The sequence below is a fragment of the Gobio gobio genome, assembly GCF_949357685.1.
Source record: "Gobio gobio genome assembly, chromosome: 8".
Taxonomy (NCBI): domain Eukaryota; kingdom Metazoa; phylum Chordata; class Actinopteri; order Cypriniformes; family Gobionidae; genus Gobio; species Gobio gobio.
Window position 1 is genome coordinate 28,645,315 of NC_137114.1, and position 20,502 is coordinate 28,665,816.

At 42.5% G+C, this 20,502-nt stretch overlaps 2 protein-coding genes across 3 annotated transcripts; one reads left to right on the forward strand and one right to left on the reverse strand.

Moving 5' to 3' along the window:
• Window positions 1–7,847: 7,847 nt before the first annotated feature.
• On the forward strand, window positions 7,848–13,231 carry xaf1 (XIAP associated factor 1). The gene is made up of 8 exons (XM_079823532.1): window positions 7,848–8,113; window positions 9,818–9,953; window positions 10,160–10,216; window positions 10,292–10,523; window positions 10,639–10,706; window positions 11,663–11,884; window positions 12,452–12,511; window positions 12,601–13,231. The coding sequence occupies exons 1-7, from the start codon at window positions 8,079–8,081 to the stop codon at window positions 12,488–12,490; spliced, it is 789 nt and encodes a 262-aa protein (XP_079679658.1). The 5' UTR covers window positions 7,848–8,078; the 3' UTR covers window positions 12,491–12,511; window positions 12,601–13,231.
• Window positions 13,232–15,539: 2,308 nt separating this feature from the next.
• LOC307130894 (uncharacterized protein) lies at window positions 15,540–19,786 on the reverse strand. Of its 2 annotated transcripts, none has more exons than XM_079824177.1 (5): window positions 19,568–19,786; window positions 18,376–18,611; window positions 17,791–18,246; window positions 17,630–17,680; window positions 15,540–17,129 (listed from the first exon to the last, which is right to left on the reverse strand). In XM_079824177.1, exons 2-5 carry the CDS (start codon window positions 18,512–18,514, stop codon window positions 16,639–16,641), a joined length of 1,137 nt encoding a protein of 378 aa, XP_079680303.1. In that variant the 5' UTR covers window positions 18,515–18,611; window positions 19,568–19,786; the 3' UTR covers window positions 15,540–16,638. The 2 variants fall into 2 exon arrangements, with proteins under 2 accessions (XP_079680303.1, XP_079680302.1); XM_079824176.1 differs by having other exon boundaries at window positions 19,564–19,728.
• Between the last annotated feature and the right edge of the window lie 716 nt (window positions 19,787–20,502).

Genomic DNA, 20,502 nt, shown 5'->3' on the forward strand with positions numbered 1-20,502 from the left:
GTTACTACTCTGTCGGACGCGGGCCGGGCTCGGACAGAAAAATGCTGCCCGATCCGCACTCTAGTCTGTATGCCCTCCTTCCAGTCGCTCCTGGGAGTTCTAGCCGGGGTTCGCCAACAAGGGTCTTGCTTCTTATCAATAGCGCTGCGTTGGTCGAACAGGGTTTGGTTCTCGGAGATAGTGTCTCTCCTCAACGGCTCGCCTTGGGCGATTCCGGCGAGGAGGGACCGTCTGTCTCAGGCAGAGGGCACGATATTCCATTCCAGGCCCGACCTGTAAAACCTTCATGTTTGGCCCCTGAAGGGCACCAACTGAGAGACACGGGGCTTTCGCCTGCAGTTATTGAGACCATCCTAAGTGCTAGAGCTTCCTCCACTCGGAAAGTTTATGCTAATAAATGGGGTGTCTTTGAAAGGTGGTGTACGACACAATGTAGATTCAGTCAACTGCCAGGTAACTTCAGTTCGGGATTTTCTGCAAGAAAAGTTGTCATCAGGCACCTGCCCCTCCACTCTCAGGGTTCATGTGGCCGCTCTTTCGGCTTGCCACGCCTTGGTGGATGGGGTGCCGCTCGGGAGACATCCTCTACTCGCTCGCTTCATTCGTGGGGTAGGCGGTTGAGGCCACCTGTTAGAACCAAGATCCCTTCATGGGACTTAGCTTTAGTCCTCGAGGGTCTGGTTGAGACCCCCTTTGAAACATTAGCTTGCTCCTCCACTCTCAGGGTTTATGTGGCCGTTCTTTTGGCTTGCCATGCCCTGATGGATGGGGTGCCGCTTGGGAGGCATCTTCTGCCTGCTCACTTTGTTGTGCCAGGCAGTTGTGGCCTCCATTAAGAGCCAAGATCCCTTCATGGGACTTAGTTTTAGCCCTCGAGGGTCTGGTTGAGACCCCCTTTGAACCTCTAGAATCAGCGTCTGACGAACTTCTGACTCTAAAGATGGTTTTTCTTATGGCTATAACTTCTCTGAAAAGAATTGGGGACATGCAGGCTCTGTCAATATCGCCATCCTGCTTAGACTTTGCCCCAGGTTTGGTGAAAGTGATTTTGCATCCCCACCCTGACTACCTGCCTAAGGTTCCTTTGTCGACTGTACATCCTGTCACTCTTGAAACCTTCTGCCCTCTGCCGTTCACAACGGCGGATCAGGAGAAACTTCATAGACTGTGTCCAGTCCATGCTCTTCAGGCCTACGTCCACCGCACTAGCCAGTGGCGTAAGTCAGAGCAACTGTTTGTTTGCCATGGGGGCCGTAACAGAGGTTCTGCCACCATCAGACAATGTCACATTGGGTCAGGGATGCTACTGCTCTTGCCTATGAGGTGCGCGGTCAAGCTTCACCTATAGGATTAAGGGCTCACTCCACCAGGGGGTGCTCCCTTACAAAGTGTTTGTGATGCGGCAGGTTGGTCCTCTCCGCACACATTCTTAAGACTTTATAGCTTGGATGCTCATGCCACTCTGGGCTCTCATGTCCTTGAGTCGACATCACAGGCTAATGCCTGAGGCTTCTTGCGTTCTTGTGCACACCTACACAACCGTAAGGGGTCCAGGCACCATCAAGCACGGCGGCGTGGGTATTCTCGTTCCCATTTGCATAAGCTTATGCAGCATTGAGTGTAGCTTTTGAAAGGGAACGCTTGGGGTTCCTTGACTGTAACCCTGTTCCCTGATAAAGCGGAACGAGATGCTGCATTGCTAGGCCGTGCTGATGATGCTTCAGGACTGGTCTTCAAACAAAGAAGATCTGGTTTGCTCCAGCTGAAGCTCATCTATTTATAGCCTCGTGCAGCAGGTGCGCCTATGACGTCACCAGCCGAGGCTATAAATACCTCCCGGGTCAATTTCATTGACGTGTTTTCACACTATTTTCACAGCTGGTTATGTCAAAGACATCCCCATTTGCATAAGCTTATGCAGCATCTCGTTCCGCTTTATCAGGGAACAGGGTTACAGTCAAGTAACCCCAAGCGTTTGTTGTATTACTGCATTTCTGAGCGTTTTCCCTGGTTTCTTGTCTTGGTTTTGGATTTCTTGCCTGTTCCGTGGATTACCCGTTTGCCTGTCTCTCTTGCCTTGTTTGCCTTATTGGACTGATTACATGTTATGACCCCTTGCCTGTTTGTTGACTACGAGTGTGGATTACCCTTACAAATAAAGCTGCATTTGGATTCTCAACCTCTGTCTCGGAGCAGTACGTAACAGAAGACTTGGCCGCCATGAATCCAGCAGCAAAAATCTTGTGTCTCCGTCAAGGAGATTGTCCTATCGAGGACTATGTAGAGGACTTCGTTGAGCTGACACATTTGACTTCAATGGACGAGGTATGTCTCATGATATTTTTCAGAGGAGGACTATCTGAGCCGCTTAGTTCAATCATGTCTTTGCATGATCCTAATTTGTCTCTAAAGACGTATATTGACATTGCATTGCAACTGAGCGGTTCTGCTTTTAAAGTGGGTATCATGGAGGAGGATAGTGACATACCCACTGCATCTGCTATGCATTTGTCTTCGTGCAAAATGGCCGCCATTCCAGAGTCTCGTCCTGTCATGGCTGCCGTCCAGGGTCCAGCGACATCTCCTGTCCATATCCAGGGTCCAGCGACATCTCCTGTCTATGTCCAGGGTTCAGCGACATCTCCTGTCCATGTCCAGGGTTTCTTCTTCATATCCAGTCAACGTCCAGAGCCCAGTGACTTCTCATGTCTCCATCCGCGTCCAGAGACGGCACCAGCCACTGACCAGCGTCCAGAGATGGCTCCAGCCACTGACCAGCGTCCAGAGATGGCTTCCGCCACTCACCAGCGTCCAGAGATGGCTCCCGCCACTGACCAGCGTCCAGAGATGGCTCCCGCCACTGACCAGCGTCCAGAGATGGCTCCCGCCACTGACCAGCGTCCAGAGATGGCTCCCGCCACTGACCAGCGTCCAGAGATGGCTCCCGCCACGGACCAGCGTCCAGAGATGGCTCCCGCCACTCACCAGCGTCCAGAGATGGCTCCCGCCACTGACCAGCGTCCAGAGATGGCTCCCGCCACTGACCAGCGTCCAGAGATGGCTCCCGCCACTGACCAGGGTCCAGAGATGGCTCCCGCCACGGACCAGCGTCCAGAGATGGCTCCCGCCACTGACCAGCGTCCAGAGATGGCTTCCGCCACTGACCAGCGTCCAGAGGTGGCTCCGGCCACTGACCAGCGTCCAGAGGTGGCTCCCGCCACTCACCAGCGTCCAGAGATGGCTCCCGCCACTGACCAGCGTCCAGAGATGGCTCCGGCCACTGACCAGCGTCCAGAGATGGCTCCGGCCACTGACCAACGTCCAGAGAGGGCTCCCGCCACGGACCAGCGTCCAGAGATGGCTCCCGCCACGGACCAGCGTCCAGAGATGGCTCCCGCCACTGACCAGCGTCCAGAGATGGCTCCGGCCACTGACCAACGTCCAGAGAGGGCTCCGGCCACTGACCAACGTCCAGAGAGGGCTCCGGCCACTGACCAACGTCCAGAGAGGGCTCCGGCCCGTGTCCCGAGTCCAGAGAGGGCTCCGGCCCGTGTCCCCAGTCCAGAGAGGGCTCCGGCCCGTTTCCCCAGTCCAGAGAGGGCTCCGGCCCGTGTCCCCAATCCAGAGAGGGCTCCGGCCCATGTCCCCAGTCCAGAGAGGGCTCCGGCCCGTGTCCCCAGTCCAGAGAGGACTCCGCCTCCAGTCACGAGTCCAGAGAGGACTCCACCTCCAGTCACGAGTCCAGAGAGGACTCCGCCTCCAGTCACGAGTCCAGAGAGGACTCCGCCTCCAGTCACGAGTCCAGAGAGGACTCCGCCTCCAGTCACGAGTCCAGAAAGGACTCCGCCTCCAGTCACGAGTCCAGAGAGGACTCCGCCTCCAGTCACGAGTCCAGAGAGGACTCCACCTCCAGTCACGAGTCCAGAGAGGACTCCGCCTCCAGTCACGAGTCCAGAGAGGACTCCGCCTCCAGTCACCAGTCCAGAGAGGACTCCGCCTCCAGTCACCAGTCCAGAGAGGACTCCGCCTCCAGTCACGAGTCCAGAGAGGACTCCGCCTCCAGTCACGAGTCCAGAAAGGACTCCGCCTCCAGTCACGAGTCCAGAGAGGACTCCGCCTCCAGTCACGAGTCCAGAGAGGACTCCACCTCCAGTCACGAGTCCAGAGAGGACTCCGCCTCCAGTCACGAGTCCAGAGAGGACTCCGCCTCCAGTCACGAGTCCAGAGAGGACTCCGCCTCCAGTCACCAGTCCAGAGAGGACTCCATCTCCTGTCCCGAATACAGGAAGGACTCCGACCGGGCCACCTGCTCAGTCTACTCCACCGTGGGGTTTAAGACCGTCTACACTGCTGTGGTGGTCATCTGCTCCACCGTGGGGGTCTTCAACCTCGTCTGCGCTGCTGTGGTGGTCATCTGCTCCACCGTGGGGGTCTTCAAACCCGTTTCCGCTGCTGTGGTGGTCTTCTGCTCCACCGTGGGGGTCTTCAACCTCGTCTGCACTGCTGTGGTGGTCGTCTGCTCCACCGTGGGGGTCTTCAACCTCGTCTGCGCTGCTGTGGTGGTCTTCTGCTCCACCGTGGGGGTCTTCAACCTCGTCTGCACTGCTGTGGTGGTCGTCTGCTCCACCGTGGGGCTCTTCAACCTCGTCTGCACTGCTGTGGTGGTCGTCTGCTCCGCCGTGGGGGTCTTCAACCTCGTCTGCGCTGCTGTGGTGGTCGTCTGCTCCGCCGTGGGGGTCTTCAACCTCGTCTGCGCTGCTGTGGTGGTCGTCTGCTCCGCCGTGGGGGTCTTCAACCTCGTCTGCACTGCTGTGGTGGTCGTCTGCTCCGCCGTGGGGGTCTTCAACCTCGTCTGCGCTGCTGTTATGGTCTTCTGCTCCACCGTGGGGGTCTTCAACCTCGTCTGCACTGCTGTGGTGGTCGTCTGCTCCACCGTGGGGCTCTTCAACCTCGTCTGCACTGCTGTGGTGGTCGTCTGCTCCACCGTGGGGCTCTTCAACCTCGTCTGCACTGCTGTGGTGGTCGTCTGCTCCGCCGTGGGGGTCTTCAACCTCATCTGCGCTGCTGTGGTGGTCGTCTGCTCCGCCGTGGGGGTCTTCAACCTCGTCTGCGCTGCTGTGGTGGTCGTCTGCTCCACCGTGGGGGTCTTCAACCTCGTCTGCGCTGCTGTGGTGGTCGTCTGCTCCACCGTGGGGGTCTTCAACCTCGTCTGCGCTGCTGTGGTGGTCGTCTGCTCCACCGTGGGGGTCTTCAACCTCGTCTGCGCTGCTGTGATGGTCGTCTGCTCCACCGTGGGGGTCTTCAACCTCGTCTGCGCTGCTGTGGTGGTCGTCTGCTCCGCCGTGGGGGTCTTCAACCTCGTCTGCGCTGCTGTGGTGGTCGTCTGCTCCGCCGTGGGGGTCTTCAACCTCGTCTGCGCTGCTGTGGTGGTCGTCTGCTCCACCCACCGTGGGGGGCTTCAAGACCGTCTGCGCTGCTGTGGTGGTCGTCTGCTCCACCCACCGTGGGGGGCTTCAAGACCGTCTGTGCTGCTGTGGTGGTCGTCTGCTCCACCCTGGCTGCCTGCTCTGCCTACGCCAGCCTGGTCATCTGTCCCGCCTACGCCACCCTGGTCATCTGTCTGGCCTGCACCACCCTGGTCATCTGTTCAGCCTGCTCCTTCCTGGTCTTCTGTTCGGTCTCCAGGCCCTCTTCCGCTCCATTGGCCTGGCCCTCCATCCCACCCCCGTGTCCGCCTCCGCTCCACCTCCCTCCGGGATTATTATTATAGGAGTGTCTGGAAGCCACTCCTTAGGAGGGGGGCTATGTCACAATTCGTCCTGTGTGAGTGCCCATGAGAACCACCTGAGGGCACTCCACTCCAGACTGTCACTACATCAAGGACTACATCACCCATAATCCTTTGCCTGGACTCTTCAACACCCATTGATTACATCCACCTGCACCCCATTTCCTAGTTAGCTCACCCTATATAAGCCTGTTCATTCTGTCAGTCATTGCCAAGTCTTGTTTGTTGTATTACTGCATTTCTGAGCGTTTTCCCTGGTTTCTTGTCTTGGTTTTGGATTTCTTGCCTGTTCCGTGGATTACCCGTTTGCCTGTCTCTCTTGCCTTGTTTGCCTTATTGGACTGAATGTTATGACCCCTTGCCTGTTTGTTGACTACGAGTGTGGATTACCCTTACAAATAAAGCTGCATTTGGATTCTCAACCTTCTGACTCGGAGCAGTACGTTACAGAGGGTCAATTTGACCCATATAGAAAGCTATTCAAAAGCAACTGTACAGACACAAAATACAAAACACTTTGTTGTATATCAGAGCTCTTTAACTCTAGCCCTGAAGTGCCAGTGTCTTGCTGAAAAGTTTGGTATCTTTTTAAATGGAACATTTCACAGATTATTGTAGAAGTAAAAAAAGTTTAAAAGTTATAGAAGTTTAAGTTTATGAACATGTAAAATAGGCTAATATATATATATATATATATATATATATATATATATATATATATATATATATATATATATATATATATATATATATATATATATATATATATATATATATATATACGTTTTACAAAACATGTTCAACTCTAAAACTTTACGTTGATATTTCAAAAAACTTTCAGTATGAATTTTTGGTACGCAGTACCACAGCTTTCCACTAGATGACATGTCGACTCTTCGATTTCCATATATGATTTGAATGATCTGAACCATATAGTTTTATACTTTTCAAAATATCCTATTCATAAGTAGTTAATGTTAAAGAGCACCTATCATGGAATTTTGAAATTTACCTTTCATGTAGTGTGTAACATAGATCTAAGTGAACAAAAACATCCTGCAAAGTTTGAAATATGACAGTGCACCGTATATATAGTTATTTTCTTTTAAAAGTAAGAGTCGACTCTGAGTCATTTTTAAGAATCGTTAGAAGACAGAAGCTTCATCTGAGCATTTTGTGGAAGTATTGAATAAAAAATACTCCTCTGTTTAGAAATTTGACACAGATATATGAGAATCTATATACCGACGCGGTTTTCATATTCATAACTCCTGACACATATTAACAAATTACTGTCACTATAAGACTTTGAATGGCGTTCCGTTTCCGAAAATATCTGCACAGACTATACCAATCACAACTGACTGGGTCATCGGACCAATCACCGTAGATTAGCGTCACGTAAAGGCGGGGTTTTGAAAAGTGAATCACTAAAGGAATCATTTGAGAATCGCTGTCAAAACAGGCAAAAATAAATGCATATTATAAGAAAACTAAAGTCTTTTTTGTCATTGCATGCATGCAAAACTGTTGTTGGGGACTTCTAAAACAATATTTGGAACATTTTAAATGCCATAATAGGTGCTCTTTAATATTTGATTTGAATTTAATCTCTTAAATGCATATAAAAAAACATATGGAAAGAGTCAGAGCGCACATTATAGTTTGGCACCGCATCACAAATGAAGAATATATCGCTTTTTATCTACTGCTCTGTCATTTCTTTCAAAAATCAGTCACCAAATATAAAAATTAGAGTCTGAAAGCTTTCAAATGCTATTAGTTTGTCAAGATTACTTTAGGTTAAGACTAAGATATTATTGTTCTAAATGTACAAACTGTCGGGAGGGGCAATCTTAAAAACAGTTGTACTGGTAAAACAGTACATTTGTTTTACCCACAATTATGGCATTTATTTTTATATTTTAATCATTTACAGAAATATAGTTACAGTAGTACTGTAACCATGGTAGTGAGCCATCAATGGTTGTACTCTGTGTTCTTATTACCTGGGGCTACAATCACAGGTCTGTATGCAGCTAATGCAGGAGTTATTTGGCTACTACATAGTGTACTAGAAGAGACATACAATGCAACTTAAAGATGTCAAGTGAAGTGTGGACTGTTTTTTCACCACAACACAAGGCAATATGTTGTAGGCTATTGTTGAAAAACAAGAGACGTTTATGTCATTTACGACACCAGTTAAGTTTCGGTTCCACTTTCTATTCAGATTAAATGAAATCAACAACCCATCAACCCAGTCATCGCTCTCTATTATAACCTAACTATGGACACTGAAGAATTGATTTTATGTACTCACTGGTGAGTGTTTTACAATGTATATGCTACTATATCGCACAGAGATTTAAGACGTCTATTTATGTTCATTACCAATGTAAACAAATGACCGTGTTAATTCGTCGAGTTTTAGACCATTATCGCGACAATTTTATGTCTTGTCAACAACAGCATATAAACAAAAACAAAAACATATTGTACTTAGTACACAACAATGACTATTTCGTTATGGTGTCGATAACTGGCCTAATTTAAACAAAGTGAAACTATTTCCATGGGAGCAGCTAAGGCTGACATGACATTTTTAAATTCACATAAACTATGGAGTCAACACATTTAATTTGCTTTGCTGATTTGCTGAATCATTGATATTGAACAGGGTTGATTAGTGATTAATTGTAACACAACGTGTGACCTAAACACTTAACTTAGCCTGTTAGCTATTAACTTGATATGGGTCACCCAAAATACTGGCATACTCACCCTCATGTCCTTCTAAAACCGTAGGACTTTCTTCTGTGGAACACACAAAATGTGGATTTTGGAAAGATATCCTGGCCTCGCATAATACGTATCATAGAAGTATGACTCGTGCTCCATTCAAATCTCACGAAGCTAACTTTTATATGATAGCTTTATGCGAGAAACGGGCCGATTTAATTTATTTAAAATTCTTCACCCTTGTGAGCTCTTGGTTTGTGTTGAACTGGAGAATCGGATCATTCGGAACCGCATAGGCTATACTATTTCTGCCGTAGAAAGAAAGGGGGCGATTTCGGCTTCAGCCGTGGTAAAAGTAGTACGAGTAATATAGTATGCGGTTCCGAATTCAGACCTTTTTTGTGCACTAGATCAACCGATTCGTTTAAAATATCTGACTCAAAAGAATGATTCATTCACGAATTAGGCAATTGATTGTTTTCCACGAAAGCCCCATGCAACTGTGAATTTGTATTATTTTATTATTATTTTACATGCCCAGTCGCTATTCACATTCATTATACTGAAAAGAGTCAAATGATATTCTTCTAAAAATATGTTGAGTTCCACAGAATAAAACAAAAGTCATACAGGTTTGGAACAACATGCTGGTGTGGCAGAACTGTTGGTCGAATTGTTCCTTTAAACCTAGAATGCATAAAGGGGGTCAAAATTAAATTGACCCAGCATGCAATGATTTATTAAATATTTTAATAACATACAGTACAGTAGATATAGAGTTTGTTTAAAAAAAAGTACAACTGCACTTAAAGGGTTAGTTCACCCAAAAATGAAAATAATGTCATTTATTACTCACCCTCATGCCGTTCCACACCCGTAAGACCTTAAGATCATCTTCGGAACACAAATTAAGATATTTTTGTTGAAATCCGAAGGCGAGGCCTCCATAGGGAGCAAAGCAATTAACGCTCTCAAGATCACTTAATGTACTAAAACATATTTTAATCAGTCCATGTGAGTACAGTGGTACAATATTAATATTATAAAGCGACGATAATATTTTTGGTGCGCCAAAAAAAACTAAATAACAGCTTGTATAGTGATAACCGATTTCAAAACATTGCTACATGAAGGAGCGAATCAACGAGTGCAGCGCCAAAGTCACGTGATTTCAGCAGTTTGGCGGTTTGACACGCGATCCGAATCATGAATCGACTTGCTGATTCCCATACCAGTGTTTCCATCCTCCAGTCTCTGTAAAGCATCTCTGTTAATGTGTTTATACAGCAATAAAGAGGTGGCAAAGGCAAACTATGACCTGCATGAACCACACTGTAAGAGGTTTCTGTGTAAATGCCCTGACTGCGACGACACTGTCCCACGAGATCAGCTGGAGGAGCATAAAACCGAGCAGCACGCAGAGGTCACAACCACACCACTCAACACTGGTTAACACTCTGATCTTTGCTGCTTTTTGCAAGCTCTTAGCCCTTAGCCCTGTGTGTCACACAAAAAAAAAGATTTTTGATGCATTTTCCTACTTTTTCCACTTCACTGCTTTTTACTCATCATTGTAATCTCCCTCCTCTAAAATACTCTTGTTGGTCTCATTTTCATCATATCTCACAGGTAAAATGTAAGATGTGCAATAAAAAGATGGAGAGAAGGCATCTGTTGGACCACGAGGTGAATATATATATATTTTTTCACTTATTCCTTTGATGTTTCTGTCTCTCCATGTCTACTATTTCTGTCTTTCAGAAAGATGAGTGCTCCAAAAGGCTTGAGATCTGTGAGTTTTGTCAGCTCGAGCTTCCTCTGAGCAATCTAAAAGAGCACAGAGTGTCCTGTGGGAGTCGCACGGAGCGCTGCTCCGACTGTGGCCTCTATGTCAAAATGACGGACCAGCTTGATCACGCTCAGATCTGCTCAACTACCTCTCCAACAACATCAAAGGACCTTGTCCCTGAAGATAATGCATCTGACACTGACGGTTAGTTCATCATGACACCTGAATGTTTTAAACATTATGGATATAGGCCTGAGTATTGCCAAGTTCTGGCTATTTTCATTGTAAAATACTGATTTAGCATATCTGTTTTCTCCAGAGCCGACCATGTTGCAATGTCAGAATTGTCTGATATATATTCCCTCAGACAATCTGAAAGATCATCAGGTAAAATAAATAAGAAAGGTTTTTTTCATATGTTTATGTAATCTCTTATGAAAATCTCTCTTTTTAAAAGGATTAGTTCACTTCAAAATAAAATTTCCTGATATTTTACTCACCCCCGTCTCATCCAAGATGTTCATGTCTTTCTTTCTTCAGTCGAAAAGAAATGACGTTTTTCGAGGAAAACATTCCAGGATTTTTCTCCACATCATAGACTTCAATGGCAACCAAATCAATGCAGTTTCTAAGGCCTTCGAGGCTTCAGAAGGGGAATAGGGTCTTATCTATGAAACGATCTGTCATTTTAAAAAAAAAAAATTAAAATGTATATACTTTTTAACCTAAATTGCTCATCTTGCGCTGTGTGATTGCGCAATCACGTCGGAAAGGTCACGATAGACGTAGGCCTAAGTACCGCCCCGGGTTTACAAAGCGCACATGCGAAGACCAATACAAATGCCCTTTAGCAAAAAAAGGTAAAACAACGATGTCGGACGATTTTGTTAAACATGGAGTGTTTTTTTGGTAAAGGGCATTTGTATTAGCCCTCGCACGTTCGCTTGGGGTGGTACTTCCGCCTACGTCTAGTGTGACATTTTCGACGTGACTGCGCAATCCGTGGCGTGCCACAGAGCAGCGCAAGATGTGCAATTTAGGTTAAAAAGTATATACTTTTTAACCTGCGCGTCTGGGATCGTGTAGAGCCTCTGAAGCCCTTCGAAGCCCTTTGAAACTGCATTGATTTTGGACCTTCAACATTTTGTTTGCCATTGAAGTCTATGGTGTGGAGAAAAATCTTGGAATGTTATCCTCAAAAAACGTCCTTTCTTTTCCACTGAAGAAAGAAAGACACGAACACCTTGGATGAGATGGGGGTGAGTAAAATATGACAAAATGTTCATTTTGAAGTGAACTAATCCTTTAACACCGCAATTCTTTTTATTATTCCTTTCAACTAGCTGGGTTGCAACCAGCTTTTACAGAATGCAGACTATGAGGATGATGACTCTGATGAAAACTTCAAGGACGGAAATGCCAGTGCTCCAGACGCTGCAGATTTATCCTTCTCAAAATTGCAGAAGACAAAGAGAGACAGAAACATTGACATGGACCTGGATAAGATAAGCACATGTCCGCTCTGTCATCTGGCGCTTCCTGTAAAGACACTCGAATGGCATGAGGTACTAGTCACTGTTCTGCACATCATGATATTTTAAACTTGTGCAGCCTCAACAGTCAACAATCTGAACAGTAATTTTGTTGTTGATTTAATAAATACAATCAACTTTGGATTAGTACATTTATTATACCAAAATGAATACACTACCGTTCAAAAGTTTGGGGTCATTAAGATTTCATTATAATGATTTATTTGATCAAAATACAGTAAAAAAGTAATATTGTGAAATATTATTACAATCTAAAATAACTGTTTTCTATTTCAATGTATTTAAATGTTTTTTTTTTTATTTTGTACTGGCAACGCTGAATTTATCAGCAGTCATTACTTAGTCTTTAGTGTCACATCATGATCCTGAGATTTTTTTCAGATTTTTATTTTTATTTTTGATCAATTTATTGTATCCATGTTGAATAAAAGTATTAATTTTGGAAAATTGACCCCAAACTTTTCAACAATATGATGTACATTTAAGCCTCTACTGTTAATATAATATACAATATTTACTGATAATTAATTATATATTTATATATGCATTTATATTTTATTTTGATTTTTTTTTTTAAAGAAAAAATGTGAATTATACAAACTTCTAAACCTGGCATGATGGCTGGTGAAAGCAAAATATGTAAGTATAAATAACACATTATGTATCACCAGTATAACTGGTATAACAGTATAACATGAACTGCAATAAATGTATGAATTATCTTACAGGGTTGCTGGAAACTGCAAACTCGCCAATCATCACAAAAAATAATACAGACAATTTTGTTGTGGAAATAACATATTGAAATATATTGAAAATACTAAAAAAAAGTTTACAATGCTTCTGTCAGCCGCTATTATCTAATTTTAATTTGATAATAATGGCACTTTAAAAGTGCCCAGTGAAGGAAAAATAATGCAAAAAGTTTTTGTGGTGAGTGCGGGTACTTTGTGTGTATACTTTATTTTCTGACTACTGACTATTAACCCTTTTTATGATGCAATTATTTGGCTTTTTAATAAATCTGTTATGTTTAAACCTTTCTGCATGTTAAAGCTGAATAAAATAAATAAATAAAGATATCATAAGACAACCAAACTATTTGTATAAAGTGCATGCTAGACTTGAAGTTATTTCTCTCTATGCCACCTTCTTCATACCTTTGTATGAAATGCCTTGAGGATCCGGCAGAAGGTTTCAGTCAGGATGGCCTTTCCTTAATGATCCTTTAATATCTTACAATATCTTTTTAATAATTATTACTTAATTGATGTTTGTTAAATATATTTATAAAAATGTCTTGTAATGGTCTATTTGTCCATTTGTAAATTGACACTCGGCAACAAAAGTGCAACAGTGACATCTAGTGGACATTTTTGTATTTCTTTGTGAGAGACCAGTGTTGAGAGTGCAGATTCAAGAGTAGGCTAATCATTGTTTAGTCAATCACATAAGCAACTTCAACTGTTTTTTTTTTCTCATTTGTTTTTCTCATCTACAAAGTAGATTATATAAATCATTTTGATTTGAGTGAGTTTGACATGGGCTAAATTGTGATGGCTAGACGACTGGGTCAGAGCATCTCCAAAACTGCAGCTCCTGTGGGTTGTTCCCGGTCTGCAGTGGTCAGTATCTATCAAAAGTGCTCCAAGGAAGGAACAGTGGTGAACCGGCAACAGGGTCATGGGCGGCAAAGGCTCATTGATGCATGTGGGGAGCAAAGGCTGGCCTGTGCATGTGGTCCAATCAAACAGACGAGCTACTGTAGCTCAAATTGCTCAAAATGTTAATGCTGGTTTTGATTGAAAGGTGTCAGAATACACAGTGTATCGCAGTTTGTTGCGTACTGCATAGCCACAGACCAGTCAGGGTTCCCATTCTGACCCCTGTCCACCGCCGAAAGGGCCAACAGTGGGCACGTGAGCATAACTGGACCACAAAGCAATGGAAGACGGTGGCCTGGTCTGATGAATCACATTTTCCTTTAAATTACGTGAATGCACTTTGGGAAGGAGGCAAGCTGGCGGAGGCAGTGTAATGCTTTGGGCAATGTTCTGCTGGGAAACCTTGGGTCCTGCCATCCATGTGGATGTTACTTTGACACGTACCATCAGGACTTAAAGGGTTAGTTCACCCAAAAATGAAAATCTGTCATTAATTACTTACCCTCATGTCGTTCGACACCTGTAAGACCTTTGTTCATCTTTTAGATATTTTAGTTGAAATCCGATGGCTCAGAAAGGCCCATAAAAAAGACCCATAAAAGGTACTAAAGACGTCGTTACAAAGTCCATCTCACTACAGGGGTTCTACAATAATTTTATGAAGCGACAAGAATATTTTTTGTGCGCAAAAAACAAAACAAAACAACGACTATATTCAACTAGTGTAGTTCCGTGTAGGCCTCTGACGTGAACTCACGAAGCACCACAACGCACGATTTGCTGCTAACATCTTGGTGCCAGATACCACAGCACACCTTCAGGGGTCTAGTGGAGTCCATGCTTTGAAGGATCATGGCGGTTTTGGCAGCAAAATGGGGAACATAATATTAGGAAGGTGGTCATAATGTTTTGCCAAGTGTTGGGGAAAGTTACTTTGAAAAATGAAGCATTACAATATTGCGTTACTCCTTTAAAAAGTAACTACTTGTGTTACTTAGTTACTTTTTAAGAAAAGTAATGTGTTAAGTTACTTTTGCGTTACTTTTTCTCAACTGGGCTGGGCTTGTTTGTTTGTTTTTTATACAGAGGCAGACAGTAGTGAAGTATTTTTACTTTCCAAGTAATTTTATTTTTCAAGTATATGTACTTTATCAGTGTTCTTCTTTGGAAAACTTTTACTTCCCAACATTCCAAAACATAATATTGTCATTTTTACTGCACTACGTTTCATATTGAATATCATTTAATACCTAATTAAATAAAAAATATAGTACTTTCTTACTTTTACTCAAGTAAAAGTAATTCGTTTTACTTGAGTAGAAGTAAGAAACTATTACATTTTTTATGTAATTAAGTATTAAAGGTAAAAAGTATGACATGCTTTGGAATGTATTGAAGTAAAAGTTTGCCAAAGGAAAAACAGTGATAAAGCACATATACTTGAAATATGTACTTGAGTTGAAACTAAAAATACTTCTCTACTGTCCACATATGTTTTTATATAATACAAAAGTCAGAGGTGGACAGTAACTAAGTAAATTTACTGAGTTCTGTCCACTTTTTTGAGTATCTGTACTTTACTTGAGCATAATTATTTTCTGGAAAATTATGACTTTAACATCACTACATTTGAAAGACAAATATCGTACTTTTTATTCCACTTCATTTCTATCAAGGTCGAAAATATTTATTTTAAATTTGTATGATTTATTTAATTATTATCTTTTCAATAAACTCACGTCACGAACCCCCCGAAGTTTAATATGATAAATGAGTTGGGTTAAAATAATCAAAAAGGGTATGGTTGTTCTGCATCACATTCGTGAAAATAATATACGCACGGATATTATTGTGCGTATAGTATTATTATAGGACACCTGTGATTTGTGTGCTAAATAATATTAAAATGTTAATTGGCTGACTATCTGTTAAGGAGCTACTATATTGATGTACTAAGTATCTCTTATGAAATGATGAGTGATGAGGCAAACTCACAGAGTATTAGACATAGGCTATTATATTATAGTAATATTGCATTGCATTGTTTTTTTTATGTACAAAATTTACATCTGCTGCTTCTGAGAAACCCAGAAGTATGAAAATGGTCCATTAAGTGCTAATGTGGCATTAATTGTTCTATAGTTAACTATACAAGTCTCCATTTCCTGATTACGATTGCTGTGCTATAGCACAAATAATTACATAGCCAAAACCCATTATCCCACTTTTCCTGATTACCCGTCACACTTAATCTGAAGGAGGAAAAACACTTCAAGCAAGTACTGATTTTTAAAGTAAAATTTCAAATGATACATTTTATTTTCATCTTTGACATTGGGTTTTAAATTAGGAGACATCTTTTAACAGTGTGCTGACTTTTCATTTCTGGGAGATCAAACACAGGTCCATAGGAGCTACATCTAAGATAATGTGCTTTCAATCAGAATTCAAAATCACATATGGAGGAAAAAAAAGAAAAAAAAAACATTATAAAGGAGTCTTTGGAAATTCAAGTTAAGAGAACTACTAATAACAGATAATGCACATTGGCTAAAAGATTAAAACATTTACAGCAGGTCTGTTAATAAAAGCTTGAGCCAGAAACTCATTTAAAAGAATAGGAGAATAACAAACCTAAATAAAGAAGACCGTCAAATCAGATTACATAAATTAAAACCAGCCAACTTCATGGCCACTTTGCAATATGTTAAAAAGCACCACAAATATAATTATTATCTTAAATTACCAGTCAAATTTTAAATACATTTTTCCCATTATATTACCTGTATAACAGCACGCAATTGGTCCAAACAGTCTATGAGACCCAGTCACCTACTGAAAATATCATTCAGTACATATGAGGAACTCTACAAAGAGCTCTATTTAAGCTCCTAATGCTTCTTATTTTGGTTATTACGTTATAAACAGGGAAAACTTTTTAGTCCTGTCAGCTCTGTAACTCTCAATATTTAAGATATTTAAAGATTGCCATATACTCTAGTGTCACAATATCCTCAGCTTATTGTTTTTTCTGTGCTGTCAGCATTCACCGCATTTGTAACTTGCTCCCATAGCTGTCGAAATCTTTGCCGCGTTCAGAAGCTACGGATGCCCGTTGAACTTGTCCTGCAGGAGAGTCAAGGCGTTGGAGGAGAAGTCACGCAGGACATGGAGTGTTTCACGCTGCAGTTGTAAGGTGTCACGTGAATACTGCTGCTGGGTGTGGACCAATTTCTGCACCGATCCCGCAAGCGACTCCAGCGAGCGAGACAGCGACCCTATCAGCAGTGTGGTGGCCTGCTGTTCCTGCAGGCTGAGTGAGGCACTCTGGGATAAACGCTCCTGCGCACTGCGAGGTTCCACGGAAGCAGGTTGGGGAGGGATCCGAGCAGGAGCTGAACGTGATGATGAGGGGGCCCCAGAAGGTGCAATAAATGTTGCGGTCCTGGCAGCTGAAGGCCCATTAAAAGTGTTGTGATTAGGTTTTTCTCGAACTTGGTTCTTCTCAGCAACGGGACGGCTGAGGAATCCAGGGATACCAACAGGATTCTGATTCGGTTGGTGTCCTGTTTCAATAAACTGCATGTTGACACCTGGAAGGAACAGAAACATGTTCAAATAAAACTAGAAACTGTTTTTTATTTGGATATGCAAAACATCAATTACCAATAAGAGTGCCCACGATAATGGTATACGCACAATGCACCATTTTAAGAAAAGTTGAAATGTACTAAAACTAAAAATGTAATTTTTCCTTATTCAAGAAAAATACATACAATGACCATGACTAGACATTAATTCTACAATAACCAAAAACATTATTTTTTACATGACATTCATTTTACATTTTTATTGCATTCATTCATTTTAATGCAATAAAAAAATATTTTTTATATTTTAATGACTTTTTAAATTTATTACAAATATATATGTATATATATATAAATAAAAAAATCAAGTTCTTAGGGAATTGCATTTAATACATTTTTGAATAAAATGATAAAATGACCCACAAAAAAACAAAAGACTGTCATGTCATTGACCCATTAAAAGAATGAAAACATATGGCAAGTAGTTCTGCATTATTACATACCTTCCTTTTCTGATGTGTCAGTTTGGAGGTCAATAAGAGGCACTGCTGAATCTGTCAATACCAAAAAAAATGACCAACTTATTATTGTTTAAACATTCATGTAAAAACTAAACATTTAGTAAGGAGTCATCTTAAAATGACTCCCTAAAAAAGAAACTCACCGCTAAACATCACGTGTGTAGGAAGCTCCATATCTCCTTTGCCTGGGATACTAGTGTGGAAAAGAGGTGGCATTGGTAAACTGAACGAATGAGGCCTGCCATTTGCCATGTGTGAGGAGCTATGTGGTATCTCAGAAAGACCTGGAATGTCATCATCTTCATCATCCATTTGATCATCATTTGCCAAACTGCTCAGATTTCTGTTAGGGTAAGACATCTGAAGGATCTGGTGCACCATGGTTTCTATGGGTGACAGCTCTTGTGCGATTTGGCTAGCCGTGGCTCCCGATGCCCTCATGGCAGCCACTCTCCGTTTGGTGTCGCATTTGAGGTCTGCCCATTTCTTGATGACTTCGATAATTTCTCTGTGACACTCACTGACCTCATTGATACGTGCTGTCAGATCCGCCCAAGTGCGGTTTTTCAGATCTTTCGAAATGCCCCTGTTAAATTTTCCTGTAGAAGACATGAGTTCATTTAACTATTATCCTTCATGTATGCAAAGCATAATTTACATACTTTCAAATCGCTGACAGGTCATATTTCGTTATGTGAAATAAAAATAAAAAGGTATGCCTGTCTTACCAACTAGAATATGACGCTTTTTCTGCACCTCACTAAGCAGCAGTTCAACCTCCTGGAATGTGAACCGTGACTTTCTTTTCTTAAAGCGCATCAAAGCACCTCCAGGCCCTCTGTAAGGGTATGGCAGAAATTCCGACATCCTTCCTCCTTCGAAACCTTTCGCTGTTACCAATCACAACCAAATCAAACAGGGCTTCTAGACAGCATCCATCAGAAGGTTTCCTTGAATTATATGGCTGAAATAATAAATAAAATAATTGGATTATTTTTCATCCAGAAGCAGCATTATTTAACAAGTTCATCCTCTTCAACCCGCCTTGCAGATAATGACAGCACAAAATAAATACAACTTTGTGTGTGTGTGTGTGTGTGTGTGTGTGTGTGTGTGTGTGTGTGTGTGTGTGTGTGTGTGTGTGTGTCTATATCAATCATAAGTCTATATAACAATAATGTAATAAATAATATCTGCCTTTTAAAACGTAAACACAAGCATTCATTCATCACATACTAAATCAGAGCCATATATATATATATATATATATATATATATATATATATATATATATATATATATATATATATAAAAGCATATGTGTGTGTGTGTGTGTGTGTGTGTATGTGTGGATTTACTATCCCTCTGATTTATTATGTGATGACTGTTGCTTGTGTTCTGCTCTTTAAAAGGACAGAACAGCCACAGACAGAGATTATTTGAGAAAAGCACAGATCCACATTTTTCTAGGATCCTTTTACTTTAAATTAACTGTTACAACTAATTGCGGCGTGATCTCACACCGCCTCGCCGGTGTGCCCATATGCTTCCTGCTTCTTTGTTGTTGTCCTGCTTAATCGTCAGAGAGCAATAGGAACAGAGAGAATCGAGCGAGCGCCATCACGGACACACGGCGTTTATCACGAGCGTTCAAATCTGCCATTTCTGAAACATCACGCGTACAGTATTCGCTCATACGCGTGAAGATAGACTCCGTTTTCGTAATAAGCAAACAATCGGCCAGGAAACGCAAACGGATTCGTATTTTGTTTGTCGTTAGCCTGCCTAGTAGCAAAATGGACGCATTTCGTAGACGCATTTACGAACGAATTTTGCGTCAAATCTAAACTGCGTAAATCGGAACGGCGATAAACTTTCTTGCTATTGATATTAGTGATAGATTGAGTGGTAATTACCTACAGTGCGGTCGAATGTGTCCAAGGATTTGTCGGTGTAGTCTTGTCCGATAAACTTCGTAGGCAGTGATCCCCTGCGTCGCGCAGACTCAGCTCTACGTGTTTTTCCCCCTCCACAACGATAGTTCGCCAACATTCTATAGTAATCCTGCCCTATGCCTGTGTGGAAGCATTCCTAACTACACATGAAACCCTGTGGCCCAGTCTAAGCATGGGAATGTTCAACTGACAATTAAATACAAATAATTTAAGTCGTCTTTTATACACATACAAGTTGATTATATCGCGTAAAATATTTGTGGATTTTGTACGCCCTTTTCCCACTCTGATATAGGCTGTTTAGTGGTATTTGGTAACTTTCAAGGCTATGTACAGCGCCCCAACATTTATAAAAAATAAAAAAATGGAAATATATTAAAAATTATTGTGATTTCCTTGTCTGATATTAATCAAATATTTAAATACATAAATTTGACATATAATTTAAAGACACATAATTTGATAAATGCAAATCATAAGGGGCCATTCTTCCTAGTAACAAATGCTGGGATTAATTTAGGCCTTAATACAGTTGAAGCAATTAAATTAGAAACATTGGTTTGTGTTGCATCTCTTGTCTTTCCTCTGTGGTCCTCGTGTCGCAACAGATCTCCTTGAGTAGCCTATCATGTGAATATCTGAAGCAGACGTTTGGATGGCAACAAAAGGAAATTAAATAGTTGCGTATTTGTTCAAATGTTTACGATCATTTAAACAGTTCATTGATGATGTGGCCATGGAATAACACGCCACCATTTTGAGGTTCTTTCTCAGACTTGGGGAGTGGCATTGTAGTTGCCTGCAGCAACCGGTAGATGGGTGTAGTGAGTCCCTTAAATACTTGCCTGCATGAGTCTGGGGGGGAAAAGCCTACATTGAGATTTGTCCCACGGCTTAAAG

Excerpts from the sequence above, each read along its gene's own strand:
- xaf1 (XM_079823532.1), top strand. The coding sequence starts at position 8,079 with ATGGACACTGAAGAATTGATTTTATGTACTCACTG. Across the intron at positions 9,954-10,159 it reads AAACCGAGCAGCACGCAGAG|GTAAAATGTAAGATGTGCAA; the intron begins GTCACAACCACA and ends CATATCTCACAG. Across the intron at positions 10,217-10,291 it reads GGCATCTGTTGGACCACGAG|AAAGATGAGTGCTCCAAAAG; the intron begins GTGAATATATAT and ends TCTGTCTTTCAG.
- LOC307130894 (XM_079824177.1), bottom strand. The coding sequence starts at position 18,514 with ATGTCGGAATTTCTGCCATACCCTTACAGAGGGCCTGGAGGTGCTTTG. Across the intron at positions 18,247-18,375 it reads AAAGCGTCATATTCTAGTTG|GAAAATTTAACAGGGGCATT; the intron begins GTAAGACAGGCA and ends TGTCTTCTACAG. Across the intron at positions 17,130-17,629 it reads TGACACATCAGAAAAGGAAG|GTGTCAACATGCAGTTTATT; the intron begins GTATGTAATAAT and ends TGTTCCTTCCAG.